Raw genomic sequence first — 26,045 nt, 5'->3', positions numbered from 1 at the left:
ACTCTCATTTGCCTTAAATGAAGAATTTATATTTTTGGTCACTTAGACTCTCTTCTCATTTTGGTATGTAAGCCCAGAGACTTAAGGATAATAGATTAATAAGCCAAATAAACAAGAATTAGTAATAATAAAGACTTTCTTTGAATTCTTCCTATTAACTTTTTCATATTTGAACTTTAAGACAAATCAGTTAGACTTGTTTCCATAATATACTAGAAAAAATGTACTCTATAACTGTGATCTTCGATTCTTCAAAATTCTCCCATTTTATCAAATAGATGATTCATGTTCATACTTCATTGGATGAATATATATTCATAGAATTAAAATATTAATAGTAATTTTTATATCACATTGCAGTCTCAATATGAAAATATTTGTCATTCTGGAAGAAATGTTTTAAACACCCAAACCTAAATTACTGTAGTCTCAAGTATACTGATATATTAAAATGAGAGGTTATTTACATTAAAATACAAATCACTGCAAAGGTGAATGTTGAAAAATCATTTTTACATGTATTTGGAAAGATAAAAAGCTATAATAAATAAATAAATAAATAAATAAATAAATGAATACATAAATAAATAAATAAAATACAGATCAATGTATTACTCCATTTACTAGCCGTTTCAGAGATTTCATTCCAGAATATATTGTAATACCTTTAAGCTGCTGAAATAGCTCTTATTTTTTTTAAAAAAAGGAAGGGTTTTTGGTCTTTTTCTTCTCTGGTACCACTTATTTACCATTTAGTCTACATTAAAGGGGCAGATACCTAGCATCAATACACAAAATCAGAACTCTCAATAAACATGATTCAGTTTTGTTCTCAAGAAGTCATTTGCATAAACATATTTGGTGGGAAAGGAAAGGAATGTCAGATTTGTAAGTGAGCAGAGACATTATTTTCTTTGAGGCTTCCCAAATAGTCCTCTTGATGATTATGCATTGGACAGTTTCAAAGTAGTGGGAGTACTGGGAATATTCCTTTTTAAAGAGTTCTTCCATAGTTGCTAGTCTGTCAGTCTCTTTCACTCTTTCCCCCTTTTCCTCTCTTCTCTTTCTCCTTTGTTCCCTGAGAGCACTAACTTGATGTCTCATGCATCTCACTTTTGCCTGTGTAAACATTTCAAAGGTTTATGTTAAAGAGATATTATGAAGACAGATTTATCTAAATGTATTATAGAGTAGGCTGTGGTTTGGGAATCCTACTTCTCACACCTGTATTGTCTCTAATATTAACATTCTCTGTTCTTTTTTAGCCTTGTTATTCTCTCACACTAGGGTGGAGGTTTGAAAGATATGTAGAATTTCTAGGTTGTATAGTAAAAAATGAATTTCTAAAACATGCCTTTTTCACATTTTCTGAACCTTATTTGTCTGAGGTTCAATCAGTCCTCTCTCAGCGATTCCATCTTAATTTATTTATTTTTTTCTCCCTTTGACTCATAGGAAGGTAGTTTGGTCTAAACAGGGACTCAAGTTTTAGCCCAAGCTGTAACATTAACTAGCTTCATGCCTCAGACCCTTCATCTGCTAAAGGAGGGAACAGAATTAGAAGATCCTTCTAGGTCCAAATCCTATATCCATCAATGCTAATAAAGAAGTAATCAGTTCAAAAATAAATGTATGGCAAGGGCAGGAGATGATTAAAAAAAATGAGAACCACTGTCTTTATAGAACTGTAATAATTTAGTCACTAAGACACCCAATATCCAACCAAACTGGAAAAGCTTTATGTTATCAGGTTATGTCAAATAACATTCAGCATTTGTATTAATTCTTTTCATCTTTCAAATCTATTATAGACATTACCTCATTAATATTTAAATCACCTTTCTTGAGGCTAGTGAAGTGTTAAGGCTTATTTTACAGTTTGACTAAGGAATGGGGGGGGGATTATATAATTTTCACAAAGATCTCCAGTTATCTAAGAGTCTCATTGCAAAATGTGAATTTGGCATTGCTCCTTGTTCCTGATGGAGCAAGAGGACTCTCTCCATTTAGGACATTTGGGAGAGGAGTTTTGAAGTTTGCTATTATGGTCAGGAAGACAAAAACTTAATTTAATCTCCACTCTTGATACCCACTTTAGATATCTTATTTATTCCCCACTCATACCAGGCAGTGTGATACATGGGAAAGAGCCCAAAATTTAACCTGAGTTTGAATCCTCGCTGTATTACATTATATGTAATAGATACCCTATGAGCCTCAGTTTCCTTTCCTGTAAAATACAAGGGCTGGTTGTACAGATATACTATCAGATCCCTTTTATCTCTGTATCTATGCTTCTGAGGCCCCCCTCCTGAAGGTATTAACATAGACCATCTGCAACCAAGAAGTGAACAGAGAAGAACTGAGAAACAACCTTAATTTCTGTATACTACAATGTATAAAAAAGCTATTGTAACTGTAACTGTGTAAATGTGTTAACATTGTAACTGTACTCTAGAAATGCATTCCTTAACATGTTTCTGGCTTAACAAACTTAAGAAGGTAAATAATTTTAATTTGGGGATGTAATAATGATCTTTCATTAAACTACTACTCCTATGCTTCATGATGTCATAGAAATGACTCTTGTCCTCCAAAGCTGCTAAACTGCAAAGGTGTCTGGTGTGCCTTTTTAGAGTAACCTGGACAAGTTTGGAGTTTATCAAAAGGAAATTGACCACCAAATGGTGGGTTATTTTGTTGTTTTAATTGATTTTGTTTGTTTGTTTCTTTGTTGTTACTGCAAATTATAAAGGTGCACGAGAAAGGAGAGGGAAGATGGTTTCTAGGATTTCCCTGAAGAAGCTTATGTACAAAAAAGAATCCACAAATCTGTTGAAGTGCTACAAGAAGTAGAACTATATTAATAGAAAAGATAACTTAAACACAGAGGCTGTCCTATCATTCTTGCAAGAAACTGAATTTCTTATCATTTAACTTAATTATAACAATATATTATTTCTTAAAAGAGTGTCGAATAAATCAGATAGAAATTAGGTGGGGTGAGTTTTCACACTGAAGACAATTTCCCCCTCCCCCTCAATGTAAAACGGAGAAAAAAAAAGACGGGGAAAGGAAAGTTCAGAGTATTGTAACAATTCATACGCCAGGCCTTTTACCAAAAAACAAATCACAGCTTTTGATCAAGTCCCCTTGGAAGTGATTTCCTGCCTCTCCTTCTCATTTATTCACTTAACTTTATTAACTTGAGAAATTTTAAATGAGCTGTTTACTTCGCTGCTGGAAAGCTTCACAAGTTAACCCCGATCTTTCCTTCAGGGTCAAGGGAATTTCCCCCTCACTTCCTCCAGGTATGCAGAAGCGGTCAACCCTGCCTAAAAGGGGCTTCTCCCGCGGGTCAGATGAATTCTAAGAAAGAAAAAGAAGTGTGGAAAGACCGAGTCCGAGCTGGGGAAGGATGGGGGGTGGGGATGAGCGGAAGAGAAAGAAATTGTGATGGAAGAGTCGGGTTGGAAGGCATTCCGGGGCCCCCGGGAGTCCTTCGATGCCCTTTTTTATTCTTCGCCCACTCACAGAACACTTTGGCTACTCTACGGCAGAGAAAGAGTCAAGTGCAAAGAAAAATACAAGAAAGACGCCACAAATATGAAGTGTGGCCTGCTAGTGCAGCCAGATACCTAAGAGCCTGACGGGGATTGGGGGGGGGGGGAGAGCATGAGAGGGGGCGAGAGAGACAGAGGAGCAGCTGTTGGGTTTTTTGCAGCGTGCACAGGGAGGGCGCCCGTCTCGAGTGAGTCACACACACATGCGCGCGCGCATACACACACACACACACACACACACACACACACACACATACACATACACACACACACACACACCTCTCGGAGGAGAAAAGGAAGGCTGGAGAGAGGCAGAGGACAGCAGCAGCAGCAGAGAGAGCCGCCAGTGGGCGAGTGGCTGCGCTCGAGGGGGAGGGAGCTCTGGAGGAAGGGAGGAGGATAAAGCAGAGAAGGAGAGTGGGGGAGGAGAGCTCTCTAGAGTGAGTGAGTGTGTGTGTGTGTGTGTGTGTGTGTGTGTGTGTGTGTGTGTGTGTGTGTGTGTGTGTGTGTGTGTGTGTGTGTCTGCCGCTGCTCTCTGGCTGCCTGCGTGCAGAGAAGGCAAGGGGGAGGTGGGGGGAGACTGAGAGCCTGAGAAAGCCCCACAGCCACCCTCCTGGGAGGGGAAGCAGGGAAAGGAGAGCAGGGAGAGGAGAGGGGCGGGGAGGAGGGAAGCAAAGGGGGAGGAGGGAAGGAAGGAGGGAGGGAGGCAGCCAGGCAGAGGGGGGCTTTTCTCTCCTCGGCGCAGTTAAGATGCACCTTGAACGCACTGTTCTCATTGCAGCGCCCCAGCAGCAGCTACAGAAGCAGCAGTTCCAGCAGCGGCGGCAGCCTGGGTTGCGGCGGCGGCGGCAGCGGCAGCGCTGACACATCCCACCATGGACAGCTTCGACTTAGCCCTGCTCCAGGAATGGGACTTGGAGTCTCTGTGGTGAGTCCTGACACTCTCTGCCTTTGACAGGCAGCGGGAGGAGGGGAGGGGAGGATTGAAGGCTGCCCAGCTTCCTTCTGAGCTGCACCTGAGGCACCGGGGAAGGGGGATGTCTGTCGATCACCATGGGGTGGGGGAGATGGAAAGAGGTCGGGGTTCATCTGAGGGGGCTTCTCTGCCCCCTTTCTTTCTTGCTCCTCTCTCGTGCCTCCCCCAGCCTAGGAAGGCGCCCTCTCCTCCGCCGCCCCAGCTTCTCGTCCTCCTCCCCACTTCCCACTCCGGCCTCTTCAGCCCAAGGGGCCGATAGTCTGAGGAGTGAGGGGCGAAGCTCAGCCCGGAAGGGAAACGGAGGGGAAGACAAGAAGGAGACCAGTCTCTAGAACGTGTCTTTGGTGCCTAGGGAAGCGACCCCTCGTCTTTCTTCCGCCTCTTCTCTTCACCCCTCCTCCCTTGTCTCACCTCTCACCCTCCCTCCCCCAACTAGTTCAGACCAGCAGTGTCCTGGAGTTGGTGCTGCGGAGCACCGTGCCCGGTAGGATGCTTGTGCCCCCACCCCCTCCTCATCTCCCATCCCTTCCGGACCTTGCTGGCTTCCTTCTTTCTCCTCCGGTACCCACCCACCTGAGAAGGAAAAGTGCAGCCAGGAGAAGAGATGAGTATCTTCAATGGGGGAATTCCAGAGCTGTTGGGTTAGGGAGACGGATTCCTCGAGGTTTTTCATTCCTCTGGGCCCCCTCTCTTCATCCCTATCCCACCCATCAACTTCTGCTGTTCTGCTCCTCCTACTTCCCAACCCCAACCTAGCACCCCCTCCCATTTATCCCTTTATTCGATGCTTGCTGCTTGCGGTATGAGGATGGGGAGCCAGGGACAAATCTCCCCGTTCTGTTGCATTGACTTCCCATAACGAGTAGCTGCTGTACGTAAAAAAGGTGCTCGAAGCAGTTTAATTCTAGTTGCGGTTGTCTTAAAAATCCTATTGGCTGCTTCATCATCCCCCTCTATCCCCCCTCTCCATCCCTTCACTATCTGTTAAATGTTTGGAACCTTTCTCTTCAGGTAGTGAAATTACTGCCTGCACATTCCTAGACGAACTTGTGTTGTGTTTAATACTTACCGGGATGAACATATGCTGGAACAAGCATGTGCTGGAACAAGCATATTAACTGCATTTTGTTGTTATTATTATTGTTGTTGTTGTTATCGTGCCTCTGGTAATCACTTATTTGTAGAGCTGGACAATTTTCTTTTCTTTTTTTCTTTTTCTACTTCAGATCAGTTAACTTGTTCACATGGCTTTAAAACTCAAAATTGTTTTGCTGTTAGCACCCATTGTTTAAAATGTGAAAAATGTTGTTTTGGGTACTGGTATATATATGCCACAGAACACACTTGTCCTTTCTTATTTAATGTTTTGGTGATTGTATTTTATATTTTCAATGACAGGTGTAGCCAAAAACTTGAACACAAAAGCCAAAGCTTTACTGAATAGCCTCTTCTTAAAAATCTCATCATTACGGCAGCTTCCTGCTCATAAAATTGCCTCTTAAAAACACACAAAGATGGACCTTAATGAAATAAAACTTTTATACATTAAGTTGGAAACTTCAAAGAGCCAATAGATTATGACTATGAAACATGCTATTACTGTAGAATAGATACTAATTACCATGAGGCTGTTCATGGTTCCTGTAGTTGAGGTTATTTCAGCTTTTCAGCTATACTGATTTTTATTGCAGGAATTTATATCTTTTGTCATGTTGAGTCTTGGAATAAATGCAAAATCTTTCCAGGTACAAATGTATTCTTAAAATGAGTTTAGCTCAATTTAAAGGGCAGTTTTCCAGGCATGGAGAATGATTTATTATTTCAGACTATTTTGGATGCTGCTGTCCATTTGCCTAACTGAAAATGAAACAGAAACAACCCTTTGGCTTCTAAAAGGTAGTTAATCATTACTGTGGATTAACTCCAAGGCATTTATTATTTTTCAACAATGTAAAGAAGTAAAATGAAAAAAAAAAACATTTTTTAAAAGCCCAGGCATATATGATCAGATTTTCTTTTCTTTTCTTTTAGTCTTTAAAAAAAGATCAAGAGAAGCATAATGGGAAGAAAGATAGCCTTAAAATTAGGAGAACCTGAGTTCAGGTCCCCCTTCTTGGCACATATTGGCTAATTGATCTTATACAAGCTACTCTATGCAACATTTTAAAACCATAAATAATAAAGTTTGGATCTGCATTATTAAAGAGAATTTCCTCATCTGGGAGATCCATATACAGCTTTAATCCCCATTTCAGTGTTTGATATGATTGGAGCAATATTTCTGATTTTTCAAACCAGATACTGAATTCACATTTCACAATAGTTAATAAATTTGTGAATTAGAGTAATTTTGAAAAATATCTATATTTGGAGAAAAGATTCCTACATTTTTTAAAGGTTAAACTAGAAGATTTCTCAGATTTTTTCTGATACTGAGGTTCTGTGAAATAGGATTAGCATAAATATTCATGAAGTCAAACAGTAATACAGTTAAACTTATTCTGAGTTTTTATATTTTGTCTTCCATTAAAAAACAAAAATCTTCAAACTATATACACACATATGTGTACGTATGTATATATATGTATAATTTACATTGTATAATATGTATGTGTGTATCTCTCTCTTTCTCTAGATATAGACATATATATATATATAGATATAGATATAGATATATATCTATATATATATGTATATACATATGTAACTTCTTTGGCATTTATGGGGCTTAAAAATTTATAGATGGCCAAAGAAATTTTAGAATTATATTGGCCAAGTTTAGTGTTATTGATAGTTATAATTTTAAAAATAGAAGTTAATATATACTTGAAGAAAAACATTTCAGGAAAAATGTATAATTTTCTTTATCAGCCAAAGTAAATCTAAAACCAGCATAGCATGAGTTAAATAAAGGGAGGAGGACCTTTTTTTTTCTTGATTACTCAGAACAAGAAAATGCAATTTTTAGTCTTATTTTTTTCTAATAGAAAAATGGAATTAGAATTCAATTAAAATCATTTTCTTAATTGGCAAGCATTTTTTCCCCTCTTCCCACAAAATAAGTTGTGGTCTGTCAGTGATGCCTTAACATTGCATCTGAAGTAGCATAGTGGAAGCTTAGTGATCAAAGAACTATTTATATAGATATCCCCAAATGGTTTAAGGCTGTGTTTAATGCAGGCAAAATGAAGAATTTAGTCCACTCATTACTGGGTAAATTTGATAATTTAGCTAGACAATATAGACTAACCTAAGCAAAATCTCTCTTTAATTCTAAGTAACAGCTTTTGGAGTCTAAATTATTCAGATCGCTGCCTCAACTTTTTACTTAAAATATATTGTAAAAGTTGCATTGCGACTCCTAGTTTCATCTACCATTTCATAGCTACTATTTAAGAAAAGTAGATAGGATAGATAATCTGAGAATAGGTACCTTTCCATTTCTTGCCCATGAGTCTGCTTTGATGATTTTTTCCTACAGTTAGAGTTAAAGGACTTCTTAGACTTTCTGTTCTACTCTTGACCAATTTTGGCCTTTATCCTAACTTTCTGAAGCCTTTACTATAGTATCAACTTCCACTCCTCTTTCCTCTGTAGCACATGCAGACTACAATATACACTCTTCACTAGGATGGCAGTATCCTCATTGTCTCCCTGAATGGGCTAGCTCTGTTAAGTGAGCATGTATTCAGGTATCACTATGAGCAGAGTGCTAGTGCTCGGTATAGGGAAGGCACAAAAGTAAGACAGTCCCTGACTGTCCATACAAGTAGCTCACGTTCTAGAAATGGTAAAATTACAATTATATTCATGATAGAAAAAAATGATCTTGATACAGCATTTTCCTACAATACATAAAATATTTTCAGATAATAACATGATTTGAGAAACTGAAGGAAACAGCTTTTGCTTTCCAAAATAACATATTGAAAAATCTAATTTGGTCTCTTTAAATAAACTAGGCAATACATGTTAAATATTATGCAAAATATTAAAGATATAAAGATATAGATATACAACTACCACCACCATACCATCACAATCACTACCATTGTCAATGCTTCTGCTGCTACTAGTACTACTACTACTTTATCTAGACTGAAGATATAAACCTTCTCATTGTTCAAAATTTAAAAATTTGCTATTGTTTATATCATAGTTATTTATGGACATGTTCTATCTGCTCTGTTATATTAGAAGATCCTCGAGGGCAGTACTAGTGTCATGTCTATTTTTGTGTCTCTAGAACTTAGGGGACAATGTCTTGTATAAAATAGATGCTGAATACATGTTTATTGATCTGAATTTAATTGAAGATAAGCCAATATTGATTCAGTTTTACCCAAATACTTTCTGTGTTAACTTTCCCCCGTAAGATGAAGCTTTCATAATTACAGTAAATGAAGTATTTAATATCCATCCTTTCTCTACTATATCTACAATCAGCACATATTGTGTGTGTAGGTGGGTGCTTACTAAAATGAAGATGATAGATATGCTATTCATGGTGAAGTGTTTCTTTCTTATGGTCTGGATTTTCTTGTAAAATGCAGAATATTAAGAAATAAAGTCTTATTTGTGTATCTCACTGTAGAATAGTGTAGAATAGTGGATATGCTAAGTCTGAAACATTTCAAAGATGATCCCAGCAATAGTGTATAGGTCTGTTTTCTGAGGATCATCTTGGCTAAATATGGAGACACTAGGCTGGCCATGGGGTGATAAATTTCTTAGCCATAGCACCTCTCAAAGACCACCTGCTAAGTTATAAAGGGGTTGAACCTGATGCCAGTGCAATTTGTACCTACAATGATGAAATTATATATCTTTGAGATATTGAAGAAAAGTATTGTGAAAGGATAAAAATATAATTCTGGGGAAAGTCATCTAAAGACAAAAATAGACCAACTACTAAGTTTTAGATTTCTTGGCCTTAAAAAGGTTCTTTGGAAAGAACAGGGTTAAAATCACATTGAAATGAAAAGTCTACAAAACTCCACAACAAACAAATAACCCTTCAAACAAGAATTTTTATAGTGAATGGAATAAAACAACATTAAACCAAAATACAATTTAAAATACTATGATGATATCAAACTCATTGGTAACCAAAACAAAAATATGAACTATGATTTAATAGCATTTTATGATCACAGCATATTTATAAATAAAAACTGCAAATCTCTTTTCAGGGTTGTCTATTCTTTTAAGTCTAGGAATTTAAATAAGATCTCTGAATTTGACTGTCTCTAGCTCTGACTCTGTTTTGCTTTAGGCACTTATTCTCCATCCTGAATCATTTAGGAAATGGGAGCAGTCATAATGATATTCCTCACAAAGTTGGGATATTAAATAATATTATCAATTGCTCCATGGATACTAAGTATGATTATTCTTCCCCTCAAAAGCTTAATTAAAAAAAAACCCTTATTGGGTTAAACATGTGGCCCATCAAGTTCAGTGTTCCATCTTTGAGGATATTCCAGTGAAATTTTGTTTCAAATGATAGTGTTTCCCTCTCCCCATGCAAGCCAACAACTTCTCTGCAGCTTGCAATCTTTCAACATTACATGCAACACTGACAGGCTATGTAAAATGGCATATGAACAGGCTGTAAAAGCATAATCAGTATGTCTTAGAGGCAGCATTTGAATTCAGATCTTCCTGACTTGGAAGATGAGCTCTCAATACATTAGGCTAAACTGCCTCTTGTATACATGCACATATATAGCAGAATAATACAATACTATTTATGGTTGTACTACTAATACATGTCAGTATTTAATTATTAAATCATCTTATAATTTTTCTGAAAATAAATGAACTATCCTATTGAGTGATTTTATTTAGTCACATGGATGTTATTAAATTATCAAGTCAATCACTGCTTTGTTTCATAGAAATTAATATATAGGATGGTGTGAAGAGTCTAAAATCACATCATTTGGAAGAGGAATAGATTTCATTTGTGAATTTCTAGAAGGCAGAGCTAAAATGAATAAGTAGAAGTTACAGGGACAGATTTCATCTCAGTATAAGGAAGGACTTTCTAAAATTCACAACTGTCCAAATATGGAATGAACTACTTGAGGATATAGTGAACTCTCCATCTCCAGAGATATTCAAGTAGAAGTTGGATAACCATCTCTGAGCTGTATAAGTGATTTCTACAATGTATTTGACAAAATCAAACCTAAGATCCCTTCCAATTCTAAATTTTTTGACTGTATGTATTAGTGGAGGATAACAAATTTTGGATAATGCAAAATTAATTTATTTGATTCATTTTTATATTTTATGTCTTTTTATATCCTAATAGTCAGGGGTAAATACATGTTTTTAATTTCTCCCCAATGGGTCTCATCATTATTATGACTGGACAAACAATTGATTTGAAATGATTCTGTTTCTCTGAGAACAGTTCCTTACAATACCTCAGTTTTGTCTTCTTGTATGCTTAAGAATAATTTGGAGTTACCTTTTATGTAGACAAGATAATAATTTTCAAAAGTTCTACAGGAGATTCCTATGGGGGTATGAGAGTCTTAGGTAAATTGCTCTTGTCACACCTGAGCTGTTTTCCTATCTGTGGAGCTTCAGAGAAGATTTGGCATCATCTCTCATTGAAATGCTAATTAGCTCTCCAGTAGTTTACTTAAAAAGTAGTCCTCTCTGCACAGGTTAATAAGCATCGACCTTGGGAAATAACAGATCTGCTTTTACTTTCTTAAACTTCACAGCTTATTTTTGAAATAAGGGTTTGTTATCCTATGGAATTCTGAGGACTTTTACATGTTTGTGAAGGAATGACTTAGGCTTAAGATATTTATTTTGGAACCTTAGGTGCTATGTGTCAGTTGAAATAGCTGTCACCTGGGAGTGAAGGTCCCTTTGACATTCAAAAGCTATTTGGAAATACTGGATTCTCTTCTCTGGGGATGCAGCCTGAGAATGAATTGTGGAAGAGTTGGTGGGGGGAGGAGGGCTGGATTTTTATAGAATAACATTAGCATTCCACAATGCCTGAAGGTTACATTTTGGTCCTGCATTTATTTTTTATTATTCTGAGCCTTTCTGTCAAATAAAATCCTGATGTGATTTTTACTTTGTTTTGTTTCTTGGTCTAATTGGGCCCAAGTGGGGACAATATATGGTAGGAAATTAAAAACAAAATAAAACAAAGACTTCCATGGAAAAAATAAATTCAGGAATAAATGGGTTAACCATCATTTCTACTACTTCAATTGTTCGTATCTGCTCTTCACACTTGGGATCCTCCAGCTACCACAGCCGCTTATCAGGGAATAAAATTGTGCTACAGGCTATAGTCATACTTTTCAACACTTTTTTGGTTTGTCAGGGATCTTTTGGAATCTCTACCAGACACCCAAGTCCCAGGATAAGTTCTTTTTTCTTCCAAGGACTCTGGGGAACACTTCTTTACAGAATCACTGTACTACTGTCTTGGGACTAAGGCTGGAAATTGGTTTTTCCCTAGTGTCCTGTTAGAAAGACAACCTTGCCCTCTCTCTGGAGCACAGAATGAATGCCATCAGCCTTAGATACCCCCATTATATGTGCCACATGCCACCTTCCACAATCATTATTCTGAATGCAAGTACGCTAAGTTGTCAGACCTAGCTGCAGTATTATTGGACAGATTCACTGAAAATTCCCTATATCCTGTTGTATGAGGAAAATGTGGATGAAGGGTTATATTGCACCAAGGGGGTAACATAGAAGAGAGTAATGGTGGTCTCTATTTTGCTTTGACGTATGCTCTGGGATTTGAGTAAAGAGAGTATGCATTCACCATCCTAATTGGGTTTTGTTTAGACATGTTAAAATCAATTTTCATTTGTGAAGCATTCTAAAGAACAGTAGGGCCATGAGTCTTAGAAACATACTGTGAAGTAATGGGGAGTGGTTTAGGTAAGGGAATTCATTGGTGACTTGTTTAAAGGAATAAGGGGTATGCTTGCAGATTTGTGGGTAGCACAAATCTATGAGAGATAAATAATTCAATAAATTATAAAGTTAAAATTCTAGATCTCGACAGGCTAGAACATTAAACTATAGCCAATAACAATGAAATTTAATAGAGATAACTGTAATGTCTTATAGTTATGTTAAAAACATCAACTTTTTACACATTCAAAATTGTGGAGGTATACCTAGACAGTGGTTTGTCTGAAAGGGAAAAAAGATACAAGGCTTTTAGTTGACTGAAAGTTCACTATGAGTCAACAGTGAGATAAAGCATCTAAGACAAATAACTCAGTCACCGGCTGTTTGTATTGGAGCATGGTGTTCAGGACTAGGGAGATGAGAGAGATGCTGTTCTCTTCCCTGATCAGGCAACATTACAGTATTGTGGTCAATTTGAGATGTCACCTTTGAGTAAGGACATTAAAACTGGGGAGTATCCAGGAAAGGACAACTAGGGTAATGAAGGCCTTTAAGCTTGTGGAATATGAGAAAGGGCTGAAGGAGCTGAGAATATTTAGCATGAAAAGAATATAGTTAGGGAACATAACTGTTTTCAAGTGTTTGAACATGGAAGAGGGAATGGATTTGTTTTTCTTGTCCCTAGAAGGCAAAATTAGGATCAAAAGGGGAAGTTTCTAAGAAGCAAATTTACTTTTGAAGCATAGTTTTTATTGTTGTTCAGTCATTTCAGTTGTGTCTGACTCTTTGTGACCCCATTTGGGATTTTCTTGGCAAAGATACTGGAGTGGTTTGCCATTTCCTTCTCCAGCTCATTAAGTAAAATTCCTTTAAAATGAGAGCTATCCACAAGTGCCTTAGGAAGAAAAAGTTTACCATTAGTGGTATATTGGTAAATGTTTAACAACTGACTCTCCAAAGGGGGAAAATTGTACTGTAAGATATTTTAATTAGCATTATTAAATTTTCCCATTACTTTCTTAAGTCTAGACAATCAACAAAACAATAAATCAAGCCTTGTTTGTTGATTTATGGAGTGTATATGTTCATACTAAAAATATATCAGTCTTCTGATTGTCAAGTCTAGTACATCCCTACTCTCATTTTTGAGCAAAAACAGAATATTAATTCTTGTTTTAGCACAAAATAGACAAGATGGATATGAGATCCCTTCTAACAAGAGATTCTTTGATTCTATATTAGTTTGGGATTACCAATTTTCTTTGGGTAAAATAAAAATGAAAATTGAAAGCCAAATTACTTCAAATAGGATGTAGGAGAAACAAGGAAGGACAGGGTGGTACTAATGCTTGAGTCAGAATTTGGCCATCTTTTCTTGGGCAGTTAAATATTTCTCCTGTATGATTTGACTCCCTTGTGAGTTTTGCTGTCATCAAAGCCCAGTGGCAGTGATGTTATCTTGTATGATGATGGTTCTTCAACATATGTGTTGTCTAATTAATTGTATCTAACCATTTCTAATACAATATTAACTTCTACTAATTTAGTCTACCCTTTTAATGTCAGATTCTCATTGTCCTTAGTTGGAGCTTGGTGCTTAAAAGGGTTATAGGCCAGACCCGTGGTGAAGGATGCATTTATTTATTTATTGTCTCAATTTATAAAAGCACTGTTGATGCCTCTCCATGCACACTCAAGCCATTTAGTAGATTTCAAGAAATAATATGAATAATAACTTAGTCAAATGATTTAGAAAAAAAACCTTATTAAAAGCATAGGCTATCTGTCACACTCCAAGGCCAATAGGTTTGTATGCTGATGGAATAAGAAGGAAAAATATAAGATAGGATGAAGTTGCCTATAAAACTAAATGAATAATATTGAAATTATCATTACTCATCTGCCAAAATTTCAGCTTTCAAAAATCTAAGGTGCTACTAAATGACCATTAAAAAAAACAAAAACAAAAACAAAAACATTTATTAAGCACTGTGTGCTATACTTAGTTTTAAGCACTGGGAATACAAATGCAAGAAAAAAAAGGCTTGTCCTTAAGAAGAAAAATACTAAAAAAACCGGGAGCAGAAAAGGGTATTATATTGAAGTCCAGAAATAGTAAGAAGCACAGTTGAGAGAAAAATGAAAGTTGATCAGGCTAAGCTTTGTTGAAAAATTGGCACTGGGAAGAACTTACCAATTTGAGAAAGGGCTGGAATGGTGGAAAGATTTTCCAAGTTGATAATTCTGGTAATAGTAATGGATGGATGTTGCAGGGAAAAGAAGCCTTCATTGCTGAGGAAGATTCCAAGTTGTGCAACATGATGTTAAACTCTAGAAACTCAGAAACACAAGTGGGATTGCTACAAGTAAGACTTAGAATGATTGCTTTCAGCAGTTCTGAATTTTGGAATTGGGAACCTTCTGTCATTGAGAAGAGAGCTATAGGTGATATCCAGATTTCCTCTTATTTCATGTGACTGGTGAAAACTACCTTGTCATTTCTTTGAAAGGTTGTAATTGGTGAGTTTTGCTACATGTGGACTTTGTATTACAAAGATCAGTGTCTTTGCTAGTCCTTGCTTCTGCATCAAGAAGCAACCTTAAAACAGTAATAGAAGCCCAGATCAGTGTAATGGTACCTATGGAGATTATGGTGAGTAGCTAATGTTCCATTCTGTCTTCTCAGGTTCCTCATGGTAGCTACCATTTCTGTGTTGTGTAGTGGAATGAAAACCATATTTTGAATTTGATGAGATAGGTTTAAATTTTGATTCAGTCACATTCTACCTTTGTGAACTTAGTCACTTAACTTAGCTAAAAGGTATAGTGTATATATAATATATGGTATATATATATATATATATATATATATATATATATATATATATATATATATATATATATATATATATATATATATAGTATATAGTATGATTAGATGGCCTCTTAAGGTTCCTTTTAAATCTAAATATTGTGACCTATAATCGCTTCCCATGGATGCTGAACAGCCTTCTTAATTCACCATTTTGTGGTAGATAAAGAAGTTACCTACCTGATTGGGTGACTGGGTTAAGAGACCCCAGGGTAAGCTGTCTTCCTGAGGAAATACACTGTAGCATCAAAATGAATGGGGAAAAATCATCTTAATCTAATTTACATCCATACCAATGCCCTTTCCTTGTATTTTTATAGATCTGATATATGAAATCAAATTGTATAATCTGTTAGCTCATTTCCGTACCATGGTACAGCACATGAATATATGCATGTGTAAGTGTATAAGGATGAAACCCTTAACTGCACTGACTGTGCTTAGGGAAAAATGAATAAAGTGCAAGGATTACCTGGATAGTGCTGATTTGCTATGACTGAGGCTGTTGTTGAGTTTTGTTGAGAGCTCAGTGCAGCTTTCATGAGCGATGTCTATAGTGTCTTGTATCAAAATTACGTTTATGCTCCTGAAAATTCATTTTAAGCTGCTCAGTGCTGACCTACTATTAATGTCCAATTTCATTTTGAAGGGGGAACAAAAAGAGCTATTTTGATATAATACATTTTATGTTTTTTTCCTCCTTTAAGATCTAAACCTTTCAGATAATTTTTCTCCTAGTTGTTTTTTTTTTTTTTTTTTTTTAAACAAAGCAGATTCAAAATAGATTCAAAATCTTGCAATGCACAGGGTTAATGGATTGGAGCTTTTGACTGGCAGGGGAGGTACAGAGTGTTAGCTTCTTTCCAAGTCCCCCTCTTTATGTTAAAGCCCCAAGGATAAGTTAAGATATTCAGGAATTCAGAGGAGTTGAAATTTATAATCTGGAAGAAAATGTACTGCTTTTCCTTCTTATATCTGGACGGAAAATTAGGAGTGCAAATGAAATTACAAGTAAACTGAAGATGTGTCTAGATTATTATTTTTTAACTCTCAACTACTTAAATGAACAAATTGACACCCTAGAGCTCCAAAGTTTCATGTATAATGATAAAACTCAGTATCAATGGTTCCAGACATTCTTAGTGACCTATAGTCCTCCAGATTTATGGACCTGTCACACACACACACACACACACACACACACAAGCTTTTCCTGGGGATATTTAGGGATGATTGAAAGAAAGATAGCTGGAATGGAGGGGTTGTAAACTGTATGCTGAATTAGCATGCTTGCAATTGGAATAATGATTCCTATGAGGAATATATCAGACTTTGGAAACAGAGAAGTGTAAGCCTCAGATATCAGGAAAAAATATAAACAAAAAGTACTAAGTAAATATTTGTTTAATGAATTAGTGAAAAACCTAAAGGGGGTCAATTCAGGGTGAGCTTCTTTTTTACTCTCAGGAAATCAGCATCTAATGAAGATAAGTAAAATCACATTAATTCAGAATTAATCAGGACAAGGGAGGATATTTTATCCAAATCACTGAAATATCCTAATATAGAATAATTTTTCATCATTTAATTACATTTAAGTGATATATATGTACATGCACATACACATATATTTATATATACAACTAAATATAAATTCTAGCCCTGACTTGATATGTGATATTTATGTTATTTAACTTTCATCCGAGTTTGCCCATCTATAAAAGAAAGTTACCCAATATTATACTAAAGTTTCAGTGCTAAGATTTTGGTTTGTCTCTTTGTCTATTTATTATCCATCATCTATCTATCATTTATATATCATCTATCTCTATTATTTCTATCAGTGGAAGTCTACATCTCTTTCTATAGAAAGAGATAGAGAAATATATGAATATAGTATGTATATATTCATGCAAAAATATATATTGTTTAATTATTTCAGTAATGTTCTACTCTTCATGAACCCATATATATATATATATATATATATATATATATATATATATATATATATATATATATATATATATATATATATATATATATATATATATACAGACCTAGGTTCAAAAAACACACTTAACCCAAAGTTAAACAACTTTGCACCAAAATACAAATGAGAAGTCATTGGACAAAAACTAACTTAAAATAGAACATTTGGTATATATTATTATTATATCACTAAAATAAAAGCTTTTCAGTAAAAAAGGAAAATAAAAAATGAATTGATGTGTAATCAGTGGACATAATGACTTCAAACCCTTGTTCTTCCACTTACATGCAAGATTTCAGACAAATCATTTAAACTATGGTTCCTCATCTTTAAATGATGATTTGAACTAAATGACCTCTGAGGTCCCTTCAAGCTCTATACCTATGAGTGTATATTTATACCACTTTAAAAAACTCAAAAACTTTTTAACTCCCTTAAAATCCCATACTCTGTCTCTCTCATTGAAAATCTTGAATTAGAAGAGTTCTAATTAATGAGACATCACTGCGGCTGAACTGAGTATGACTTCCTTTCATATTCAGCAGTGCTTGGTTTGTCAGTAACTTAAAATCTAGAAAAAGCACACTGTCTACATATTATTTTTCATTTTAATTATTTGCATGGTCATAAAACCACATCATTGACAGTTTTATGGATGAAGGAAATGGTAACAACTGTTCACCACAGCTGCTGAAATCTACCTCAACACCTGATTATAACTTTATTAATAACGATAATGACAGTATGGCAATAAAAGAGTGAAATAACATAGAGACAGAATCTGGATTATTGTATAAGGTATTCTTTCCATACAGAACTCCTTAAGGTTTATTTTCAGTGTTGTGCCTATGATAGATATGAACCAGATGACCTCTGACATCTCTTCTAGGCTTATGGTTTTATGATTCCATAAAAAGGGTTATTAATATAAAAGTTAACCATCTTTGAAGATATGGTAAGAGGAAATGAACTTAATTTGTATCAGGAGGGAATTTAGGCAAAACAAAATGAATAGCTTCCTGATTTAAGGGTTTGTAAGACATTGAAACAGCTAATGGAAGGAATCTATAGATTTTCTTCTTTTAGAAATTATTAAGATTAGGATTAGTTTTGTGAGTAGTAAGTGTGCAAGGTTTGGAAACAGAAAATCTAGGCTCTTATATCTTAGGTCCGTCATAATCTTTGGGTCTCAGTTTCCTCATCATCAAAAAGAGGACTTTGGATTAGATGGCTGATTTCAAAGCTGTCAGCCTGTGATTTTATGAAAACATAAGCTTTTCAGGGTGATTTAATAAAGAGTCTATCAATCTGATAAAATTATTTTCATAGTAACCCGATAGACCTGATAGCAGTGATCATACTCTGACTTAGAGATGAACAAAACCACTGCCAGAGGTTGAATTTTCAACTTCCCTTAAATTTATTTTGACCTGATTTCTCTTAGGATTAGCCTAATTTTTTTTCTAGGCCTTAGGCCTGTGCCAGTTTAATGAATGAAATACACATTTATTAACCTGGAGGAAGATAAACTGAGTAGGAGTTTCCTCCATAGAGAACATGGACATATGGCATATTCTTTTTTGTATCTCCCATTGCAATTTCACCATATTTTGCACTTACATGCCACTCTCATGCTTATTAGTATATTAACACAGGTAATGTAAATCATCTATATTTAGAATTAAATTGAATAATTAGTGAGAAATTTCAATATTAGATTTAAAAAATCATATCCTGTGAGACAACTAAGGGGCATTATAGATAGAGTACCAGTCCTATAGTCTGAAGGATCTGAGTTCAACACCCCAGGCAAGCTCCTTAACCCTGATTGCCTTTGCCCCTTCTTCCCGCATCATATCCTACTTAAGTACATACTGAGATTTACTATTTTCCTCATTTGATGTCTCTTGGATTTCACTACTTAAACTAAAAAAATGAGGTTGTTGGAATAAAACATTTCAAGGGTCCTTTATCTCTCTAATACTATGATGTTACAAACTTGTAATACACATTTACACACATTACTAATGGAGAGAACTCCAGTAACTAGGAGGGCAAGCAATGATATTCTGCCAGGTGAAGGAAGCATATCCAGCAAAGCCCACTTCTTAACACCTCTGAAGAAAAAAGTCTCCATGTTTCAATTCCGTTTCAATGTTCCCCAATGACATTATTCTTCCTGACTTCCTCTTTTGGCTTTCGCAGCCACCTCCAAAGCACACAAACACACTACCTACCATCATCTCTATTTCCAATTCAGACAAACTACCAAGTCTTAAATGTCCCAGAGCTTTAGTAACCCTAAAGAGTTTCTAAATTAATGCTTTATCTCTATGATAGCATTGCTAGTATCTCATTGCCCTTGGTACTAAGGGGTCAGGTCTAGTACTGCCTCATTGCTTCAGATGAATAAATGCTCTTTATTTCATTATGATCATTGCTTTGTTCAGCACCAGCATGTTTCCTCTCTCATTTCATGACCTAGAATGACCCAGGCTTCTTATGAAGTCTGATGGATTATAGCATATGGTGTAAAAGCATGAGTTAAATTATTTTGACCTGGAAGGAAGTGGAGCTTATTGTTGTATGCTCAGTTTTTATAGGCTTCAGATTTGGGTTTTTCTTCTTATTTTTGTTTCCCCATCTTTTCATCTCTGCATTTATTACAAACGTACCTCATAAGATGACATTGTATCAAGGTGCTCTTCTATAGGAAACCTGAAGATAAGTAATTCTCTCACCTCATCTCAGATTAAATTGCCAAATCAACAAGCTCTAAAGGTGGTTTATAGCATCTATCTGGTTTGCCTAATTGCAAAGAAATAAAAAATTACTAAGTGGACCAAGTTTTAGGGGCACTGTTAATCAGTAACTTTGCTTTAAATTAAAATGGTAAATAATTTGCTCAATTATTTGCTCACTTTCCAATCGCATTTCTCTTAGTGGCAAGGAGTAACATTAAGAATTGCCATATTATGAGTACATATATACATATATATATATATATATATACATATATATATATATATATGTATATATATATAAAAGAACCGTTCTATTTGCTAATTTTTCTTTTTACTGCCTTAAATAATCACTAACTTTGTGTGATAGTCAGTAAGAAGAAATTAGTCTACCATTTTATGTCTGAGAAATTTCTTCTTATATTTAAGAAAAGAATATTATACCTACTCTTCTTCATAATAAATGTTACAAAACATTATTAGATAGAATCTTAGAAAACATTTAGCAAAAGGAAATGTGAATTTTTAAATATTGGCAGTCATGTAACATGAAAAGGAATGCATATTTAACTATTAAGAAGTTGTTAAGTAGTTTTTATTGTGAAATTTTGTATTAAAAGTCATTTAACATAATTATTGGGTATCTACTATGTGCCGGTCATTGTGGGGAATGCTGAATAAGACTTTAATCAATATTTCATTCAATATCTAATAACTCATAACTATTCTTGCTCTTCCAATGAATTGATTGAAAAGTAAATTACCTGTGTTTCTTGAGAAATATTGAGACACAGTTATGTGATGTAAAATAAAAGAAACTAGTTTAACTTTTATGGACTTTAGCAAAAGCTTTGTGCTCTCAGAGGCCAGTTTTTAAAACTTTAATAAAAATATGGGTGGGGTCAAGATTGAGGTTTCAGTAAGAATAAGTAATGATAAAACAAGCAAGAATGAGTAAAGAGCTTTTAATGAAACTTCATATTTCAACAAAGTTGAAAGTAGAAATCCCTGCATCTGAGGAAAAGAGCATAAAATAGATTCTTATATCAGTTAATTCTGGGTGGAAAGTGAGCAGAGAATTGGATACAGCCAGATCAGAGAAAAAACCATAACGAGGATGTGATTATAGTTATGGAGAGGAAGCCATTTTGTCTTCTCTAGTTTGAATTATTTTTGTTAGTTCCATGCTCACTTATTTTCATATGGTTGAAGACTATAACTGTTTACAGACACTCTTTAAATTTTGGTGTTCTGAGACAAAGTCCTTTCACCCCACCATCCCTAAGTTCTGTATTCCAGAATCCCTAATGACAAAAACGAAGAACAAATTCACAGTGTGCAATTGCCTTTGGTCCAATTTATTCCTCCTGAATTTTAAAATATGAGAGAATAGTGTATGTTTCTTTCTTCTTCTGAAATCTATAATCATTAAGTGTAGACATGTGCATCTTTGATATTTATCAGACAAGTTGAATATGCAGGTATGTTTGGAGTAAGAGTACTAAGAGATATTTTTTCCCTTAGTTAATTCTAATGAAATTGAGTAGTGTGACTAACTAACATTATGAAGCACTTAATGGGATTTAAGACCTGTAGGAGACTGGTACAAAGTAAAAATATAAACCAGATAAATGGAAATGCAATCATGCTTTCTAGTTTGTATGAGGACATAAGTAGCAATATTTTGAACTAATTGCTACTGATGTAAAGTACTTTGAAGAAAACCCATTAGAAGAGAATTAAAACTTCAACAGATTAGCTGTTCTCTAATGGGACTGTCTGAAGATCTTTTGATGCCTAGAAAATCTTTTCTAATTCCTATCACTCAACTTATTTGCCTAAAGAACCAACAGGATCTTTTCCTGTTGGCAGGTATGCCAGGAAATAGTTTTTTCTCAAATGAATATAAAAGATATTTTTACAATCTTGGGGGGGGGTGGAATGCTCTGTTTTGCATTTCAACATCTCTAGGTGAGATTAATTCACTTTTAGTGCTCAGTGTTTCTGAATAGAAAGGGTAGGGTATAATGTTTCCTTAGACCGATTAACTATTTACTTTATTAAAATACTGATCTTAGACATTTTGACTTCATATGTAGTTATGAGGAAGATTATGAACACTCACAAAAGAAATAAAGCCATACACATTTTCTGATATTTCATAGTTTAGTTGCTGTCTCTAGCCATCCTGATCTATATCTTGCCACTGGACCCAGATGGCTCTGGAGGAAAAACTGAGGCTGGTAATCTTGTACAGCCCTTCCTTACTTAAATCCAATTCACTTTCATGTCATGGCATTACCTCCTTGATATCATGGTCCTCTTCTAGAGTGAAGAGTAAATAATAACAGCATACTTTTAGTTTCTATAGTCATCATGTTTGAAAAGTCTCTAGAATCTCACAAATCATGATGAACAAAATTCAGTGTCTACCTCTGTAATAAACCCAAGTTCAGGATCTCTTGCCTAATGATTAGCTAAATATATTCAAGTTGACATATCCTCAAGTAATTTCCATTTGTAAAATTGTCTTTTTTGATACAATCTTACTTTAGATTTTATCTGTAGATCCATGTCTCCCATTTATCCTTCCAAAGAATGTTTTCCTATTAGTTTCAGAATCTAAGCATTAATATATAAACCTAAATATGTTTTAAAATTTCATTTTAATAGATTATAATGGGTTAATATTCCTAATAGTTTTGAGCCCTTTACCTGATTTTTCCTATAGTGATTCCAATAAGTAGGATCCACTTTTTTGTTCTTTTTTAGCTCTAACTAAAACTCTTTTTAAAATTTTAAACCTATGATCCCTTTAAAACCTGCTGCTCTCTCTCCATCTCAGTTCTATTAATATCTCTTACTCTTAGTCACAAAGGCTTAATACTTTGGTGTTATCATTGATATTTTGCTTTCCCTCACCTTAGATAATCAATCAATTATTATGCCTTATCATTTCTACTTCAATATCATTTTTCATATTTCTTTCTTCTCATATCACATATTCCTTCTCTTCAATTCCCACTGCTAGCAATTATATGCTTTTTTGTCTCAAATGGTGCAAAAATTTAGTCCTTTATTAACTCTTACCTGAACCTCCTCAATCAGTCAATAAACATTTATGAAGAGCATTGGGATTATAAAAAGAGGCAAAAGTTAACACCTACCCTTAAGGAGTTTACAATCTAAGGAGGCAGACAATATCCAAACATATAAAAAGCAAGCTATATATATGGTAAATACGAAATTATTAGCAGAGGGAAGGCTCTGTAATTAAGAGAGGTTGAAGAATGCTTCCTCTTGAAACTTAAAGGAAGTCAGGAGTGGAAGAGGAAAAACATTCCAGGCATAGGAGAAGCCAGAGGGATAGAGGATCTGGTTTATAGAAGAGTTAAGAAGACAGTGTTCCTGAATTAAAAAAAATACATGTTAAAGACTAAAATGTAAGAACATATGAAAGATAGGAGGAGACTAGTTAGGAGGGACTTTGAATACCAAAAAAGAACATTTTGTATTTACTAGTGGAGATAACAGGAAGCCAGTGGAGTTTATTGAATAGGGGATGACCTGTGCTTTAAGAAAATCACTTTGATTGAATAGAGAATGGATTGGAGTGGGAAGGAAGTTATGTTAAGACAGGCAGACCACCAGCAGGCTATGGCAGTAATCCAGTAGTCAGGGGGATGAGAGCCTGCACTAGAGTAGGAGCAAAGGAGAGAACAAGGACATATTTGAGAAATACAAAATTGGCAGGCTTTGGCAACACTTGGATATGGAAGGTGAGAGATGGTGAAGATTTCAGGATGACTCCTAGGTTGCAAGCTTGAGGGACTGGGAGGATAGCACTGTTCTATATAATATAATTGCTATAGAGAGCTTTAAGTTAAGGACTTTGCTTTTTTTTATTTTAGAGGCAAGAGGAAACCAATGAGGATTTTCTAAACAGAAGTATTACACAGTTAGATCTCTATATCAGGAAAATTATTGTAGCACTTATGTGAAGGATGGATTCGAGAGTAGAAAGAATGGATATTGGCTGTTTGAATAGAGAGAAAGGGAAGGATTATATTATGTTGAGAATAGATTTAATAAGGCATCTAAACTCTGAGATTGCAAATCTGGGGACTGATAAGATAATTGAATGATCAAAAGAAAAATATGAAAACTTGGAAGAGCAGTGAGATTTTCCTGGAGGTGGGCAGTCAAGGGGAAGGGCTAGACTGAGTTCTGCATTAGATGTGTTAAATTTGAATATAGTACTTCCACTTGAAGATATCTAGCAAGAAGTTCTAAGTACAGGATTGGAGTTCAGAAGAGGTATTAGGGTTGGATATGTAGTTTTGGGATCTATCTTCATCAAGATGATAATTGAACCCCTAAGAGCAGATGAGATCACCCAGAAAAACAGTGTAGGAGAGAAGGGGACCCAGGATAAAGCCTTAGGGAACATATGTACTCTCAGTGGGAATTTAGTAAGTGTTTGTTGATTTCAGTTAAGGAAGCTTCATCTGCTTCATAATTCTTCTAGAAACACATTTTTAAAAATAAATTTTATTGATATCTTCTGTTTTTATGTAGTTTCATTTATCAATGTAGTCCTTCTTTTTCTATCAGACAACCTTATCTTGTAATATGGAATAAAAATAGGGGGAAAAACATTTTACAAAACTAAACAATGTGTTGAAAAAGTTTGAATAAACACATTCAGAGTTTCCCACCTGTGCAAATCAGAATGGCTAGGGGCCTTCTCATAGAACTTCTATGGGGCCTAACTTAACATTATCATTACTTTTTAAGGTTTTGATATAGCTAATTTTTTTATTTACCTTCTGTCATTCATTGTGTACATTGGTTCTTTTTTCTATTTACTTTACTTTGCATCTATTCAAATAAGTCTTCCCATGCTTCTCTGTAGTCATTATATTCATAATTTCCTATAGCATTTTTATAATATTCCATTGCATTAATGGGCCACAATTTGTTTATCCTCTGAAGCATGAACATCTGATTGACTTCTAGTTCTTTATGATGAAGTAGATTTTGTATAAACATTTTTGGAAACTTTCTGAAACTCTCTTAATTAATAAGCATCACAATCCTCCTGAACTCTTTAAAGTTGGGGCCCTACACCTTGGAGGAATTTCTTGGTTTTTGCAAGCAAAAGATTGTTATTTATTAAGCTATTTAAAAAAGAAATCTGAACCACAAAATTAACATTACCCAGCCTACCAATTAAGAGACTAGAAATTCACAGCTGTAGCACTTTCTATGTAGCACACCTTACTACCACACCTTTCTAAATATATATGGAACACCTAGTATGAGCTACTCTGAGGTTTACAAAAAGGTGTAATACAAAAGATGTAATAAGTGCTCCTACTGAACTGAAAAATTTCCTTGGAAAGTTATGACAAATATTGATGGAACAAGATAGTCTATAGCAAAAGTTCTTTTCAGTATCTTTTTATAATAATAGCTTTTTATTTTTCAAAATACATGCAAAGATAGTTTTCATCATTCACCCTTGCAAAACCTTAACTTCCACATGTTTCTCCCTCCTTTCCTCTCTTTCCTCTTAATATAGGTTAAATATGTAGAATTATTAAAAACATATTTCCATATTTATCATGCTGCTCTAGAAAAATCAAATCAAAAGGGGGAAAATGAGAAACAAAAAAACCAAGAAAACAAACAAACAAAAGTGAAAATAAATTGTATTTTCAGTCTCACATTCACTTTCCACAGTCCTCTCTCTGATTGCAGATGGCTCTCTCCATCACAAGTCTATTGGAATTGGCCTGAATCACTTCATTGTTGAAAATATAACACAGGTTCTTTACTTGAGATCCATAGATTCCCCATTGAGTCCAGATAATTTCAGAGTCTGTGAATTTGAATGGGGGGAGATATCTTCATTTTAACTAACTTTTGATTTTCCTTGTAAGACAGTGTTTTTTAAAAAACATTATTCTGAGAAGAGGTTCAAAGACTT

The 26,045-nt window shown here is 35.1% G+C and overlaps 1 protein-coding gene across 1 annotated transcript in view; it reads left to right on the top strand.

The window, feature by feature from the left end:
* The first annotated feature begins 3,801 nt into the window (after window positions 1–3,801).
* AFF3 (ALF transcription elongation factor 3) overlaps window positions 3,802–26,045 on the top strand; it is a 660,643-nt gene continuing 638,399 nt past the window's right edge. Inside the window, 2 exon segments of the mRNA XM_074300399.1 lie at window positions 3,802–3,913; window positions 4,345–4,491. Of these exon segments, the coding sequence (XP_074156500.1) occupies window positions 4,439–4,491 (53 nt within the window). The 5' untranslated portion in view covers window positions 3,802–3,913; window positions 4,345–4,438.

Source organism: Sminthopsis crassicaudata, chromosome 3 (genome assembly GCF_048593235.1).
Source record: "Sminthopsis crassicaudata isolate SCR6 chromosome 3, ASM4859323v1, whole genome shotgun sequence".
Classification (NCBI taxonomy): domain Eukaryota; kingdom Metazoa; phylum Chordata; class Mammalia; order Dasyuromorphia; family Dasyuridae; genus Sminthopsis; species Sminthopsis crassicaudata.
Note: the sequence above shows the minus strand (reverse complement) of the source record. Positions and strands in the feature narration are given on the sequence as shown.